The sequence below is a fragment of the Bufo gargarizans genome, chromosome 6 (assembly GCF_014858855.1).
Source record: "Bufo gargarizans isolate SCDJY-AF-19 chromosome 6, ASM1485885v1, whole genome shotgun sequence".
Lineage (NCBI taxonomy): Eukaryota > Metazoa > Chordata > Amphibia > Anura > Bufonidae > Bufo > Bufo gargarizans.
The window spans coordinates 349,647,566-349,665,507 of NC_058085.1; the positions used below are offsets into that span (position 1 = coordinate 349,647,566).

At 45.6% G+C, this 17,942-nt stretch overlaps 1 protein-coding gene across 1 annotated transcript in view; it reads right to left on the bottom strand.

Annotated features, from left to right (window-relative positions):
• LOC122940146 (alpha-2-macroglobulin-like) overlaps window positions 1-17,942 on the bottom strand; it is a 178,929-nt gene that overhangs the window by 150,546 nt on the left and 10,441 nt on the right. Inside the window, exons 3-5 of the mRNA XM_044296544.1 lie at window positions 12,026-12,175; window positions 11,744-11,881; window positions 10,892-10,979 (exon numbers count right to left, since the gene is read on the bottom strand). Of these exons, the coding sequence (XP_044152479.1) occupies window positions 10,892-10,979; window positions 11,744-11,881; window positions 12,026-12,175 (376 nt within the window). The remainder of the gene's footprint in view (window positions 1-10,891; window positions 10,980-11,743; window positions 11,882-12,025; window positions 12,176-17,942) is intronic.

Genomic DNA, 17,942 nt, shown 5'->3' on the forward strand with positions numbered 1-17,942 from the left:
TATATTTAGGCCCAGCAAACAGGCAGAGGAGAGAGGTCCCATAACAGAGGATCTGGCTTCATGTCAGCAGAGAATCAGTCTTCATATCATAGCAGAGAATCAGGCTTCACGTCACTCACCACTGTAACAGTCCATTGTGATAAATTTAGGCCCTGGCACCCAGGCAGAGGAGAGAGGTCCCATAACACAGAATCTCGCTTCATGTCAGCAGAGAATCAGTCTTCATATCATAGCAGAGAATCAGGCTTCACGTCAGCCACCAGTGCAACAGTCCATTGTCATATATTTAGGCCCAGCACCCAGGCAGAGGAGAGAGGTCCCGTAACAGAGAATCTGTCTTCATGTCAGCAGAGAATCAGTCTTCATGTCATAGCAGAGAATCAGGCTTCACGTCAGCCACCACTGCAACAGTCCATTGTCAGATATTTAGGCCCAGCACCCAGGCAGAGGAGAGAGGTCCCGTAACAGAGGATCTGGCTTCATGTCAGCAGAGAATCAGTCTTCATATCATAGCAGAGAATCAGGCTTCACGTCACCCACCACTGTAACAGTCTATTGTGATAAATTTAGGCCCTGGCACCCAGGCAGAGGAGAGAGGTCCCATAACACAGAATCTGGCTTCATGTCAGCAGACAATCAGTCTGCATGTCATAGCAGAGAATCAGGCTTCACGTCAGCCAGCACTGCAACAGTCCATTGTCAGATATTTAGGCCCAGCACACAGGCAGAGGAGAGAGGTCCCGTAACAGAGGATCTGGCTTCATGTCAGCAGAGAATCAGTCTGCATGTCATAGCAGAGAATCAGGCATCACGTCAGCCACCACTGCAACAGTCCATTGTCAGATATTTAGGCCCAGCACCCAGACAGAGGAGAGAGGTCCCGTAACAGAGACTCTGGCTTCAAGTCAGCAGAGAATCAGTCTGCATGTCATAGCAGAGAATCAGGCATCACGTCAGCCACCACTGCAACAGTCCATTGTCATATATTTAGGCCCAGCACACAGGCAGAGGAGAGAGGTCCTGTAACATAGAATCTGGCTTCATGTCAGCAGAGAATTAGTCTGCATGTCATAGCAGATAATCAGGCTTCACGTCAGCCACCACTGCAACAGTCCATTGCGATAAATTTAGGCCCTGGCACCCAGATAGAGGAGAGAGGTCCCATAACACAGAATCTGGCTTCATGTCAGCAGAGAATCAGTCTGCATGTCATAGCAGAGAATCAGGCATCACGTCAGCCACCACTGCAACAGTCCATTGTCAGATATTTAGGCCCAGCACCCAGGCAGAGGAGAGAGGTCCCGTAACAGAGACTCTGGCTTCATGTCAGCAGAGAATCAGTCTGCATGTCATAGCAGAGAATCAGGCATCACGTCAGCCACCACTGCAACAGTCCATTGTCAGATATTTAGGCCCAGCACACAGGCAGAGGAGAGAGGTCCCGTAACAGAGGATCTGGCTTCATGTCAGCAGAGAATTAGTCTGCATGTCATAGCAGAGAATCAGGCTTCACGTCAGCCACCACTGTAACAGTCCATTGTGATAAATTTAGGCCCTGGCACCCAGACAGAGGAGAGAGGTCCCATAACACAGAATCTGGCTTCATGTCAGCAGAGAATCAGTCTGCATGTCATAGCAGAGAATCAGGCATCACGTCAGCCACGACTGCAACAGTCCATTGTCAGATATTTAGGCCCAGCACACAGGCAGAGGAGAGAGGTCCCGTAACAGAGGATCTGGCTTCATGTCAGCAGAGAATCAGTCCTCATGTCATAGCAGAGAATCAGGCTTCACGTCACCCAACATTGGAACAGTCCATTGGCATATATTTAGGCCCCGGCACCCAGACAGAGGAGAGGTTCATTCAACTTTGGGTAGCCTCGCAATATAATGGTAAAATGAAAATAAAAATAGGATTGAATGAGGAAGTGCCCTGGAGTACAAATATATGGTTAAGGGGAGGTAGTTAATGTCTAATCTGCACAAGGGATGGACAGGTCCTGTGGGATCCATGCCTGGTTCATTTTTATGAACGTCAGCTTGTCCACATTGGCTGTAGACAGGCGGCTGCGTTTGTCTGTAATGACGCCCCCTGCCGTGCTGAATACACGTACAGACAAAACGCTGGCCGCCGGGCAGGCCAGCACCTCCAAGGCATAAAAGGCTAGCTCTGGCCACGTGGACAATTTAGAGACCCAGAAGTTGAATGGGGCCGAAACATCAGTCAGTACGTGGAGGGGTGTGCACACGTACTGTTCCACCATGTTAGTGAAATGTTGCCTCCTGCTAACACGTTGCGTATCAGGTGGTGGTGCAGTTAGCTGTGGCGTGTTGACAAAACTTTTCCACATCTCTGCCATGCTAACCCTGCCCTCAGAGGAGCTGGCCGTGACACAGCTGCCTTGGCGACCTCTTGCTCCTCCTCTGCCTTGCCCTTGGGCTTCCACTTGTTCCCCTGTGACATTTGGGAATGCTCTCAGTAGCGCGTCTACCAACGTGCGCTTGTACTCGCGCATCTTCCTATCACGCTCCAGTGAAGGAAGTAAGGTGGGCACATTGTCTTTGTAGCGTGGATCCAGCAGGGTGGCAACCCAGTAGTCCGCACACGTTAAAATGCGGGCAACTCTGATGTCGTTGCGCAGGCACTGCAGCATGTAGTCGCTCATGTGTGCCAGGCTGCCCAGAGGTAAGGACAAGCTGTCCTCTGTGGGAGGCGTATCGTCATCGTCCTGCCTATCCCCCCAGCCACGCACCAGTGATGGGCCCGAGCTGCGTTGGGTGCCACCCCGCTGTGACCATGCTTCATCCTCATCCTCCTCCACCTCCTCCTCGTCCTCCTCGTCCTCCAGAAGTGGGCCCTGGCTGGCCACATTTGCACCTGGCCTCTGCTGTTGCAAAAAAAAAAAAAAGTGCTAAAAATGACCCCTCTTCCTCCTCCTCCTCCTCCTCCTGGGCCACCTCCTCTTCCATCATCGCCCTAAGTGTTTTCTCAAGGAGACATAGAAGTGGTATTGTAACGCTGATAACGGCATCATCGCCACTGGCCATGTTGGTGGAGTACTCGAAACAGCGCAACAGGGCACACAGGTCTCGCATGGAGGTCCAGTCATTGGTGGTGAAGTGGTGCTGTTCCGTAGTGCGACTGACCCATGCGTGCTGCAGCTGAAACTCCACTATGGCCTGCTGCTGCTCGCACAGTCTGTCCAGCATGTGCAAGGTGGAGTTCCACCTGGTGGGCACGTCGCATATGAGGCGGTGAGCGGGAAGGCCGAAGTTACGCTGTAGCGCAGACAGGCGAGCAGCGGCAGGATGTGAACGCCGGAAGCGCAAACAGACGGCCCGCACTTTATGCAGCAGCTCTGACATGTCGGGGTAGTTGTGAATGAACTTCTGCACCACCAAATTCAGCACATGCGCCAAGCAAGGGATGTGCGTCAAACCGGCTAGTCCCAGAGCTGCAACGAGATTTCGCCCATTATCGCACACCACCAGGCCGGGCTTGAGGCTCACCGGCAGCAACCACTCGTCGGTCTGTTGTTCTATACCCCGCCACAACTCCTGTGCGGTGTGGGGCCTGTCCCCCAAACATATGAGTTTCAGAATGGCCTGCTGACGTTTACCCCGGGCTGTGCTGAAGTTGGTGGTGAAGGTGTGTGGCTGACTAGATAAGCAGGTGGAAGAAGAGGAGGAGGAAGCCGAGAAGGAGGAGGTGGCAACAGGAGGCAAAGAATGTTGCCATGCGATCCTTGGCGGCGGAAGGACGTGCGCCAAACAGCTCTCCGCCTGGGGCACAGCTGCCACTACATTTACCCAGTGTGCAGTTAGGGAGATATAGCGTCCCTGGCCGTGCTTATTGGTCCACGTATCTGTGGTTAGGTGGACCTTGCCACAGATGGCGTTGCGCAGTGCACACTTGATTTTATCGGATACTTGGTTGTGCAGGGAAGGCACGGCTCTCTTGGAGAAGTAGTGCCGGCTAGGAACAACATACTGTGGGACAGCAAGCGACACGAGCTGTTTGAAGCTGTCTGTGTCCACCAGCCTAAATGACAGCATTTCATAGGCCAGTAGTTTAGAAATGCTGGCATTCAGGGCCAGGGATCGAGGGTGGCTAGGTGGGAATTTACGCTTTCTCTCAAATGTCTGTGAGATGGAGAGCTGAACGCTGCCGTGTGACATGGTTGAGATGCTTGGTGACGGAGGTGGTGGTGGTGTTGGTGGTACATCCCCTGTTTGCTGGGCGGCAGGTGCCAACGTTCCTCCAGAGGCGGAGGAAGAGGCCGAGGCGGCAGCAGCAGAAGAGGCCGAGGCGGCAGCAGCAGAAGAGGCCGAGGCGGCAGCAGCAGAAGAGGTAGCAGGGGAAGCCTGAGTGACTTCCTTGTTTTTAAGGTGTTTACTCCACTGCAGTTCATGCTTTGCATGCAGGTGCCTGGTCATGCAGGTTGTGCTAAAGTTCAGAACGTTAATGCCTCGCTTCAGGCTCTGATGGCACAGCGTGCAAACCACTCGGGTCTTGTCGTCAGCACATTGTTTGAAGAAGTGCCATGCCAGGGAACTCCTTGAAGCTGCCTTTGGGGTGCTCGGTCCCAGATGGCGTGGTCAGTAGCAGGCGGAGTCTCTTGGCGGCGGGTGTTCTGCTTTTGCCCACTGCTCCCTCTTTTGCTACGCTGTTGGCTCGGTCTCACCACTGCCTCTTCCTCCGAACTGTGAAAGTCAGTGGCACGACCTTCATTCCATGTGGGGTCTAGGACCTCATCGTCCCCTGCATCGTCTTCCACCCAGTCTTGATCCCTGACCTCCTGTTCAGTCTGCACACTGCAGAAAGACGCAGCAGTTGGCACCTGTGTTTCATCATCATCAGAGATGTGCTGAGGTGGTATTCCCATGTCCTCATCATCATGAAACATAAGTGGTTGTGCGTCAGTGCATTCTATGTCTTCCACCGCTGGGGAAGAGCTGGGTGGATGCCCTTGGGAAACCCTGCCAGCAGAGTCTTCAAACAGCATAAGAGACTGCTGCATAACTTGAGGCTCAGACAGTTTCCCTGGTATGCATGGGGGTGATGTGACAGACTGATGGGCTTGGTTTTCAGGCGCCATCTGTGCGCTTTCTGCAGAAGACTGGGTGGGAGATAATGTGAACGTGCTGGATCCACTGTCGGCCACCCAATTGACTAATGCCTGTACCTGCTCAGGCCTTACCATCCTTAGAAAGGCATTGGGCCCCACCAAATATCGCTGTAAATTATGGCGGCTACTGGGACCTGAGGTAGTTGGTACACTAGGACGTGTGGCTGTGGCAGAACGGCCACGTCCTCTCCCAGCACCAGAGGGTCCACTAACACCACCACGACCATGTCCGCGTCCGCGTCCTTTACTTGATGTTTTCCTCATTGTTATCGTTCACCACAACAACAAAAATATAATTTGACCCAATGTATTGAATTCAAATTCAGGCCTTTTTTTAAAGACAACTAACACTATCTGGCTATCTATTTAGGTACCGTATTACACTAATACAGGCACAGCAGTAACCACAGATTTAGCTGACTATACATTTGAGGCCTAATATTTAGGCGCTGGGTGACAGGTATAGGTTTACTGACAGAATTAGACTGGGATATGCACAGTAGCGTGTGTGTGAAGTTATTCAGAATGACCCTATGTGCACCTTGAATATGATATACCCTTTTAGGGATGTATTTAAAGTAGGCCTGATACAGCAGAAACCACTAAATTATGAAATTCCTAAATTGGGAATTGTATTTCAACCCAGAACATATAATGTGCTTTGACGGACACTAAATAACTTGCCCAGCCACAACAGTACAGCAGTAACGACAGATTTAGCAGGATATAAATTTGAGGCCTAGTATTTAGGACCTGGGTGACAGGTATGGGTTTACTGACAGAATTAGACTTGGATATGCACAGTAGCGTGTGTGTGAAGTTATTCAGAATGACCCTATGTGCACCTTGAATATGATATACCCTTTTAGGGATGTATTTAAAGTAGGCCTGATACAGCAGAAACCACTAAATTATGAAATTGCTAAATTGGGAATTGTATTTCAACCCAGAACAAAAAATGTGCTTTAACGGACACTAAATAACTTGACCAGCCAGACCAGTAATGACAGATTTAGCTGGATATAAATTTGAGGCCTATTATTTAGGCGCTGGGTGACAGGTATGGGTTTACTGACAGAATTAGACTGGGATATGCACAGTAGCGTGTGTGTGAAGTTATTCAGAATGACCCTATGTGCACCTTGAATATGATATACCCTTTTAGGGATGTATTTTAAGTAGGCCTGATACAGCAGAAACCACTAAATTATGAAATTGCTAAATTGGGAATTGTATTTCAACCCAGAACATATAATGTGCTTTGACGGACACTAAATAACTTGCCCAGCCACAACAGTACAGCAGTAACAACAGATTTAGCAGGATATAAATTTGAGGCCTAGTATTTAGGCGCTGGGTGACAGGTATACGTTTACTGACAGAATTAGACTGGGATATGGCCAAAAAACAACCAGACCATTGAGGGTTAAATGCACTTGGTGACAGGCGCAGCTTGCCCCTGATGTAGTATATGGCCAAAAAATAAACAGACTATTGCTGGTTAAATGCACTTGGTGTGACAGCTTCAGCCTGATGTAGGCTTTAGCTAAAAAACAACCAGACCATTGAGGGTTAAATGCACTTGGTGACATGCGCAGCTTGCCCCTGATGTAGTATATGGCCAAAAAATAAACAGACTATTGCTGGTTAAATGCACTTGGTGTGACACCTTCACCCTGATGTAGGCTTTAGCCAAAAAACAACCACACCATTGAGGGTTAAATGCACTTGGTGACAGGCGCAGCTTGCCCCTGATGTAGTATATGGCCAAAAAATAAACAGACTATTGCTGGTCAAATGCACTTGGTGTGACACCTTCACCCTGATGTAGGCTTTAGCGAAAAAACTACCACACCATTGAGGGTTAAATGCACTTGGTGGCAGCTTGTGCTGGCGCACCACAAGACACAAAATGGCCGCCGATCACCCCAGAAAAAAGTGACTGAAAAACGGTCTGGGCAGCCTAAAAACAGTGAGCAATTGAATAGCAGCAGTTCAATCATCCACAGCTGCAGATCGATCAATGGATGGAGTCTTTTGGAGGAGTTAATCAGCCTAATCTCGCCCTACTGTCGCAGCCGCAACCTCTCCCTACGCTAATCAGAGCAGAGTGACGGGCGGCGCTATGTGACTCCAGCTTAAATAGAGGCTGGGTCACATGGTGCTCTGGCCAATCACAGCCATGCCAATAGTAGGCATGGCTGTGACGGCCTCTTGGGGCAAGTAGTATGACGCTTGTTGATTGGCTGCTTTGCAGCCTTTCAAAAAGTGCCAAGAAAGCGACGAACACCGAACCCGAACCCGGACTTTTACGAAAATGTCCGGGTTCGGATCCGTGTCACGGACACCCCAAAATTCGGTACGAACCCGAACTATACAGTTCGTGTTCGCTCATCCCTAGTTTATAGTGTCAGCTTTCCATTTATGGTATAGGTTACCTGGGAGTGGGTGGCGCGCCTCTATGATGTCACATGTTTCAAAGACCCTTTAGATCCAGGAGATTCAAAAAATATATCGTTCAAATAGTCTAGTTTCCTAGACTAGTAGGCTCCCGTTTCTGGTCAGATTAAAACATAACGTTTATTTTATTTGTTAAGAATAATATAAAACGGGAGAAAAAAGAAAACTTTAAAATTCCAGGTGTAGTAGGACTCTATGGGCAGAGATAAGGGTTACTTCACCCATGTATTCTGCTTCCATAACATGCGTCCATCTATCTTCTACTTAGTATTTTAGCGACACACTTTTTTCGCCTTGATGGAATTTGATGTAAGGAGGTCACCTAATTAGTCGTTTTTAATCATTGGGTTTCAATTTATATCTGGCTTTCGCAGGACTCTCCACCACTGTGGTCAAGGTTTAGAGGAGTCTGCAGTTACTCCTCGCCGTGACGCTGGTCCTACCTAACCTAATCTAAAATCTTAAGGCTAGAGCTCCCCCAACATGTTTCACCGCTACACGTGGCTTCTTCAGGGGAATGGAGCTACTATCAACAAGAATGCTTTCCAAAATTGCTCTTTTAACCTCTATGGGTGGAACATTGGGTATGCTGCGGCCAACCACTGCTAGGCATCTTGATTGACAGTCTAGTGGCCCAATCAGAGACTTCATTACTGTGCTTTCGTCATATTTTCGCGTCTTGAGTTAGTTATTGTGTTTTGCGCATGCGCAAAAACTTTAATTTTATACTCGGAGGTATAGCGCTACTGAGCATGCGCCTACTTAGATGTTTCAGCTCGTATTAATGTTTCCGTCATATTTTCGCATCCTGCATTCATTCCCGCACACTACGCATGCGCAAGAACTTTAGTCCTATAATCGGGAGTGTGACTGTACTGGGCATGCGCCTATACTTAGACATCCCAGCTCGTGTCCATGCTTGTCTCCTCATCACGATTTCATCTTACATTCATTCTTGCAAAAGTAGCAGGACGGGGCATGCGCCTATACTTAAGCATTTCAGTTCATGTTAATATTTTCATCATATTTTCGCATCTTGCATTCATTCTTGCGTACTACAACACTGAGCATGCGTCTATACTTGTCCGTTTCCTTCGCATCGTTCCTTGGTATATATATGATGCGTTTATACTTATATATTCAGAGTTATGCATATGCGAAAACTTAGATAACTGGAGATGCTGAACGTATGTCTGTACTCATTTATTTTCGCATCGCTCCTTTACTATACATATGATGCACATGCACAAAAAACTGACCTTTAAATCTAGAACCCATCAGTATAGTGCATATATCTGTAATTAGATTTTGGCATCCTATATTTGCCAAGGGGTCGGTGCACATGCCAGGACTCAAAGGTTCCTATCCGAAGACATTCCTTGATGCTCTGAAATTTACTTTACATCACATGTTTTGATTTGATTTTATTGTATATAGATATATTGATCCTAATATTTTCTCTATCTTTCCCTATATGTGTACTTAGGATCCAATATATATGATGTCCAGTAGGTGATGGGCCACTGAAACTTTTTCTTCCAGGTAAGTTATATTTATTCTTTTTTTCTTTTTCATAGTTATAATATTAGTTTATTTCTTATGGGGTAATTCCCAATATTATAAAAAGGCAGTGAAGGAAAAACCTTCATTGAGGCCTTGTGGACTCATTGTACCTAGTCTATGAATCCAGCGAGCCTCACTCTGTAACAATTTTTTATCTAGGCTCCCCCCTCTTGGTCCTAGGCTCTATGATGTCACGCTCTGCATCACTGGGCGTATGCGCTAATCAACTGCCAGCTGTGGACCACACTATTTAAAGATGGTCACTGCTTGTTATCTCTACCTCCTGACGAAGCCTTTCTCGGCGACCTTTGGTTTCGGCATACCATGGGTAACTTGTGTTTTGTTTCATGCATGGCTAGTTTGTTACTTTAGTGTTATTGCTTACACATAGCATCCTTGCTTCACCCGTATCTGTGATACCACTTGGTCATCTGTAGTCATCTGATGGTCATTTATGTTATTTTAGGTGGGCAAGTTTGCTATGTGTGACCACATTGACTCTCTTATTTTTTTGCATGCAGCACACACATGTCTATAGGTTACTTTGGGCGAACTTACAGCTCTTCTATTAGTATGCGGCTCTATACCCAGTGTCTGTGACCCTTTTTCCCTGTTAGTCGGGTATATGTGAGGGTGGCTGTTCATGGTCCCGGTACATGGGGCGTCCCACCACCCCCCTTTACCTTGTGCCTTTTTGTCATATTTATTGTAATTGAATTGTGTCTTTAATAAACTACATATATTGTATATGTGTGCTCTCTTATTTTCTATGGGGTTATTGTTTTTTTTCATTGGTTGGCAAGTGTGAAAGTAGCCCTAGTATCGGATCCGGCATGCGCAGACCTTTAAAAATGTGAAAAAAAAAAAATATACTGGATCCGTTTTGCCTCATGACACAGGAAAAAGGATCCGGTATTGCAATGCATTTTTCTGACAGATCAGGCATTTTTCAGACTGATCAGGATCCTCATCAGTCTGAAAAATGCCTGATCAGTCAGAAAAAATGACATGCGTTTGCATACAGTTTGCCTGATCAGGCAGGGAGTTCAGGCAACGGAACTGCCTGCCGGAATCAAACAACGCAAGTGTGAAAGTACCCTAATGTATTGTGATTGTTCATATTACCTCCTTTGCTGACTTGATTCATTCTTCCATCAGATTATACACTGCTCGTATCCTGGGGTTATGACTAGAGATGAGCGAACTTCTGTTTTAAGTTCGGCGTCTAAAGTTCGGCTTCCGGTTAGCGGAGAATCCCGATCTGGAACCGGATATGGATTCCGACTTCCGTTGTGGTCCGTGGTAGCGGAATCAATAATGGCCGATTATTGATTCCGCTACCACGGACCACAACGGAAGTCGGAATCCATATCCGGTTCCAGATCGGGATTCTCCGCTAACCGGAAGCCGAACTTTAGACGCCGAACTTAAAACAGAAGTTCGCTCATCTCTAGTTATGACCACCTTGCGATCCAGCAGTGGTGGTGGTGCTTGTACACTATAGGAAAAAGCACCTATGCTCACTTCTGCACCTGAGAGACCAGTGTCCTTTCCTATAGTGGGCAACCATGGCCACCGCTACAGCATAGATAGAAGGTGGCCAGGACAGCACCTGTCCAGCACATTTTCCAACAGTTGCTCGGTTACGAGGGCATTGTAGCTTGCTCTGTTATATAGGCACTGTGCTCTGTTCTGGGAGCATAACATATAGAAAGGGAATTTACAATGTACTGGTGTACCTCCAGGACGGGAATTTTTTCTGAATCCTCTTCCTTTTTTAGGAGATTCACCTATTCTTGCACTTGTCATTATTTTTAGGCTCAAGTTCTGTAAGAAGAAAAGAAAAAATTATTTGCCTTTTTTCATATAAAAAATACAATACGGTCTATTCATGCATATGTTATATGAAACCTGCTAGATGAGCAGTCCTGGGTAACCTTAAAGTTAGGCAGGGAAAGCGGGCTGGGTTACAGTTTGGGTCCACAGTCTGTGTGTTCCTGCCTACTGTGCTTACATGCCGTATCTCTTCTCAAGGATTTACTTGAGGGTTAGGATAAGGTCTCTATCTCTAGAGAATCAGTAGCAGGAGCCCTGACGTGTTCTTTGTCTCCAAGAAGGGAGGAGCAGTGTGGTTAGCCCTGTTCCTGTCAAACTTTGCCAATAATTACTTACTGGTAATAATGGCCATACATAAAAAAATACATAACATACAATACATAAGTATTTACAATTTGTTGTACCCCCAGGTTTGGGGTACTGCACTTGCACACTATAGAATGAGGCCCCAGCCTGCCTGGAGGCTGGGACTGCAGATGTGCGTTTAGGCAGGCACATTTTCCTGTAGTGTGCAAGCGCAGCCACCTCTGCTGGATTACTGGGTGGCTATAATCCCTGGAAACTAGTGTATAATATGATGGAAAAATGAATAAAGCCAGCAAAGTGATAAAGACCCTTTAGGTTTGCCATGCACATTAGATCAAAGTGGGGCAAATCTGACGATATTTTCAGAACTGTGGGTTGAGGTAATGTTAAGTAATTCCCTATATACTTGAATAAAAGACATAAAATATATATAAAGTCAATAAATGTACCTCAAAATAGGCGCACACATCACCTTCGTTCCTATTTCTTCGACTAAAATAGTAAAATCTTCTCGATTTACATTCCGTTTCATCCACAACTTGTCTGTTATATGTATGTGAACTGGAAATTGGGAAAAGATCAAAAACCTTGGGAAATGAAATGTGGAGAATGTGATTAGCAGAGCGAGCAGGATGCTGGGACCAACTTCACTTATTTGTGCAGGTAATGTGGCTGACCTCACGTGCTTACATCTGTTAACAGAATAAAAAAAGACTGTGCAAATTAATTACTTTAGTAGCGGTTAACTCATTGTCTGGTTTCATCAGTACCACACTCTTATCCACCACTCGCAGACCACAGAGAGATCCAGGAGCAGCCTCAACCTGGAGAGACACATCTGATTTTGGAAGAACTTCACCCGGGAGGAATTTGACTGATACCTGTCAATAGAGAGAAATTATACACCATAGCAGGACTGCAAAGATACAATGTACTCAAAGAACTAACCTCACCATATGAATACTAAGATCTGAGACCCATAGGAAATCCCCACAGCCTACTCCGTTACATCACTTTCTCCCACCGAACAGCCCCATCATCAGGACATTAGTTATAGCTGCCAAAGGTGGACTAAAGCTAACTATACATATTAATTAGGGATGAGTGAATCGACTTCGGATAATACATCTGAAGTCGATTTGCATAAAACTTTGTTCCAATACTGTACGGAGTAGGAGCTCCGTACAGTATTAGAATGCATTGGCTCCGATGAGCCGAAGTTATTACTTTGCGAAGTCTCGCGAGACTTCGGGTAATAACTTCAAAAATTAATTCATACTGTAAAAAAACATTTCCCAAACTCGGGTTGAGTTCCAAGACTTCGCAAAGCAATAACTTCGGCTCATCAAAGCGAATACATTCTAATACTGTACGGAGCTCCTGCTCTGTACAGTATTGGAACAAAGTTTTATGTGAATCGACTTCAGATGTTTCATCCGAAGTCGATTCACTCCTCCCTAATTAATATGTATAGTTAGCTTTAGTCCACCTTTGGCAGCTATAACTAATGTCCTGATGATGGGGCTGTTCAGTGGGAGAAAGTGATTTAACGGAGTAGGCTGTGGGGATTTCCTATGGGTCTCAGATATTAGTATTCATATGACTTCATCCAAAGTCAATTCGCTCATCCCTAATATTAATGTATGTTGTTTGCTGATTTTGCTAGGACCAGAAGGCCATCTAATGTCTAGGGGGCCTCCTGGCCCTCCCTGATTGAAGATGTTTTTTTGAAAAAAGAGATTGGCGTGTTGGATTTCAACATGCCCGATTCTTTTGATCTCAAGGATGATGAGCAACTGTTAGAGGAGTAACTTATTCCAGTCTCACTATTTAAAACACATGCACACTTGTATACAGGGGTGTTGGGAGAGAGAATGTTCAACGAGCGTTCAGCCAACAACAAATGAAATTGTATGTCCTAACAAGTTATATTCCTGTTAATGTTCTATTATCTGATACATTATCTAGATATCTAAGCCATTGAGTGCCAGATTTATACAATATCACAGAATTCTGATTGCAACCACCAACTAGAGGGAGTTCAGCAGTACACAGCATACTGTTCTGCTAATGCATTCATGTACAAGTAGTATTGTTTTTACTTGTGGAGAGAGATGGAAAACCGAGTCTTAGAGGCAAGGCAATGCCCCATGGGATAAAGGATATGCAGATTAGCGCTCTTCCAAGAGAAAGAAATGTGTCTCTGTAGTGCCACCTAGTGGAGGTAGCTACCATGTAGTCAATTGAACTTTTAAAAGTTTTGCACCATGACCAAGGACACCAGCCAAACCAAGAGCCTTTTCTGAGAAGAAGGTTCTTTCCCTTATCAGCATAAGGGTACTTTTCTGTTTAGATGAGAAGGTGCATTACATTAGTAAAGAGGGCAAGAGCAGGGGTGGTCTGCTGCTGAAACAACAATAGCAGCCTCTATAGCTCCTGTAGTATTAAAGGTGGTCCAGTACCTAATTGTCTGTTGCTAGGCAGCATTAAGAAATTCTCTGGACTCTCTGTAAAAGCGAGAGCAACATTTGGGCCAAAAACAGAAAGGAACACACATCAGCAGATGCGCACACACACACACGACGCAATGTAGAACAATGCTATTCAATGGCTGATGAGGTACAAGTCCCTTCTAGAACTTTGCAGCAGCACAAAGCTGTAACTCCGGTCACATGGTACTGCTGCATATAAAATCCAGGCTATATCTCCCTAAGAGGTCTGAGCTGAAGGCCTGCCACTTGGCAGGAAGAGGAGTGAGGGTGTCCAATTATGCTTCTGCTGTGGGGTTTGTCAGGGACTGGAGCTTCGATGAGTAAGCAATGAATGGAAATGTTGGAGGACAGACATGAGGCCTGAGGAGCTACCTTCATTATCATGTCGTGGCTTCAGCTACTGCAGATGAGGATCCGAAGAAAGAAGTTAGAACATAGCGCCTATACGTATATCCCTGCCTATGTTGTATCACTGCCTCCTGTGTGCCAGCATACTTATCATCCCCCTCTGAGTATTATTACAGAGGGGGGAAATGCTAGCTTACCCCTGACTCCTTAGGTTTACCAGCCTACCCGTCATTCCTTATGTGCACCAGCTTACCCATAATTCCTCCTGTATGAAATGTTACCTTTGTTTTAGACCCATTTCTAATTTTGACATATAAACACAGATAAAAAATATTGACCAAATGCTAACCATGTGGAAACGACCTTCTGTTGCAAGATAGCTACCTCCAGTAGGTGGCACTACAGAGAATGCATTCTTCCTCTTAGAATAGAGCTAATCTGCATATCATTCTGTTTTTCCATTACCTGGCCTATAAGACTCTTTATGCCAGTTATGGCACTCTACACAAGGAGAAATAATTTACCCTGAGACCTATGGTACATCAAAGGCCTCTCAAATAGCTATCTGAGCATCCTGCTCTGTACTAATGAGGAGTAAATGCCCTGACAGTAAGCCACCATTTTGTTTTGCTAATATCTTTAGTCATGTTGAAAGGATTGTTAAAGGGTCAGACATTGAATTTAGGGTAATTACCTCAAGTTTTGGTATTATTAAACATGTAGGTTTTAGGTATTAATTTATGAAGTTGAAGGTTAAATAGTTCAAGCAATCATTTCAACTGTTCTATAGTTTGCTTAGTCCAAATTAATTAGTTGGTACAGAAGACATTAAGTTGGAGATTTTCGACACTTCTTATTTAATAATTCCATTGAACTTGGAGTTATTTATGGGCCACTCCCTGACTAAATATTTTGCAGCCAATAGGGAACATAGAACTAAGTTTTCACCAGCAATTTTTTCCTTAATCACAGGCATAATTTGTTTAAGTTCTTCCAAGGAGTTGACTGTGGTGGGATGTGGTCATTTCAGGTACATCCTACCTGCCCACACTGCCAAAATTGTCCTCTGCATAGCTGTTTTTTCCTTGGGGTTCATATTTTGGTAGGTCAGCTTTTGCCAGTCTCCATTCTCTAGACCTGGGCACTTTTACTGTTAACTAGAAATTTACAGTGGTCACACAGAACTAAACTGCAAGTGGAGTGGGAACAGTCAGGTAGAAATGAGAGTCTACACCTTGTAAAATGGTGCAACAGCCTAATCCCCATTTGCCAAGGTTCAAAGTGATAGCACAGAGCAGTGCCTCTCACCTGTGGATGAAAGAATTAAAAAAACTGTCCCTTTGGAAGACCAATCGCAGGTGTGACCATCACAGAGGCCTAATTTCAGGAGATTGCCCCCAAGATTTAATCACTATGCAATATACTCCAACGTTGCCTAGATATCAGCTGAAAATCTAGTGGAAGAAGATGTAACCTGTGCTAGAGGGCACTACATGAGAGGTACTGGTTCTCAGGTGAAACACAAGAAGTGGGTAGTCTGATGTAAGGCTGTTTGTGCAGAGAGCAGAGGAGAGTGTGGTGCAGAGCACAGAAGAAAACCAGAAGGTACATAGTGTACTCCAGAGCACTGGAGATTGCATGGGGGTTGCATCATCCCAAGTTCAGTTAGGTTAATAAAAGGTATCAGAGAGTCAGAAACTGCTGAGAGTGGCAAGTCATCGTGAGAAGCAGCAAATCAATTGACATATGTCTGCAGAGGAGTTCAACAAAAAGCAGAAGGCACCTGGTATAACAATGATTTGTTTAACTAAGACATCAGAGACTGTGCTGTTATATTTGAGCACTTAGTCTGTGATGAACTCCAGAGACTTTTAAGTAGAGATGAGTGAATTTCTAAAAAAATCGATTTGGCCGGTTGACAGAATTTTCCGAAAAGATTTGTTTTGATCTGAATTTATTTGGAGCGAATCGCATTAAAAACAACTATTTCCTGGCTGCAGAGAGCCTGTATAGTGGTGTAGAACACTGTGCCTTGCAGTAACACGCATAGGGAGTCTGCTGTGGTAGTGAAACAATACTGTGAGTCAGTATGACATGAACATGACAGGCGTTGCTCTTAGAATCACTGCACACTTCACTTATTTGGGCAGTTACGGGGCCAAAACTAAAATAAAAAAAATAACTCAAGTGTGAACTCAGCCTTACAGGTCGATGTTAGCGCCAGGTATAAAGAACTGTGCAGAGGCCCAAGATCCTACTGTAGCGTGAAAGACCGCACTCCTTTTACACCGTCGCTGATTCCACATAGATGTCTACAGAACCTGTTCTACTGTATTAAATGCTTATACAACTAGAGCCCCCCTGACAGAGTGGAGAGGGTGTCAGCAGTAAGTTTGTATTGACGTAACTGATTATTTTGCCCTTCCTCTAATTCGTCAGAACAATATCCCCCCAAAAAACTGATCTTGTTTGTTGAGCATCCGCCTTCACTCGGTCAGCATTTGGTCAGTAATCCATCAGTATTGCTAAAGCAAAAAAAAAAAACTGGAGTGGATCCAAAACAGAGATGACATGTGAATGGAATATTTGCATGTCTTCTGTGTTTTGTACCAACTCCTGCTTTTGGCTACCATATCATAAGTCAATTATGACGGGACCATACAGGACTTACAGCTGCTACACAGACAGGATCCATTGTGTGTCTCATTTTTCCTTCCTTCTGACAGATCAGAAGGGTAAAATAAATGATGATGTCAACCTGGCCAAAAAGGCAAAAAATTGGCTTAGTCATGGAGTTGGGAGGGTGGGAGAACAGCTTGAGAAGTCCACAGAGTGGCCCAATAACATAGTGTTGAGGTAGCAGCCGCATGAGGAGGCCACAGAGTGGCCCAGTGACATAGTGTTGATTTAGCAGCAGCATGAGGAGACCACAGACTGGCAAGGTGACATAGTGTGGAGGTGGCAGAAGCAGCATGAGGAGGCCACTGAGTGGCACAATGACAGAGTGTGGAGGTGGCAGCAGCATGAAGAGACCACAGAGTGGCACAATGACAGAGTGTGGAGGTGGCAACAGCAGCATGAGAAGGCAACAGACTGGCAAGGTGACATAATGTGGAGGTGGCAGCAGCAGCATAAGGAGGCCACAGACTAGCAAGGTGACATAGTGTGGAGGTGTCAGCAGCAGCAGCATGAGGAAGTCACAGAGTGGCACAATGACAGAGTGTGGAGGTGGCAGCAGCAGCATGAGCAGACAACACGCATAGGGAGTCTGCTATGGTAGTGAAACAATACTGTGAGTCAGTATGACACGCACATGACAGGCGTCGCTCTTAGAATCACTGCACACGTCACTTATTTGGGCAGTTATGGGGCCAAAACTGACCAAATATCTCAAGTGTGAACTCAGCCTTACAGGTCGATGTTAGCGCCAGGTATAAAGAACTGTGCAGAGGCCCAAGATCCTACTTTAGCGTGATTTAGCGTACTCCTTTTACATGGTCGTCAGCTGATTCCACATAGATGTCTACAGAACCTTTTCTATTAAATGCTTATACAAGTAGAGCCCCTGACAGAGTGGAGAGGGTGTCAGCAGTAAGTTTGTGTTAACGTCACTGATTATTTTGGCCTTCCTCTAATACATCAGAACAATAACCCCCCAAAAAACGTATCTTGTTTATTGAGCATCCGCCTTCACTCAGTCAGCATTTTGTCAGTAACCAGTATTGCTAAAGCCCAAAAAAAAAAGGAGTGGATCCAAAACAGAGAAGACACGTGAATGGAATATTTGCATGTCTTCTTTGTTTTGTAC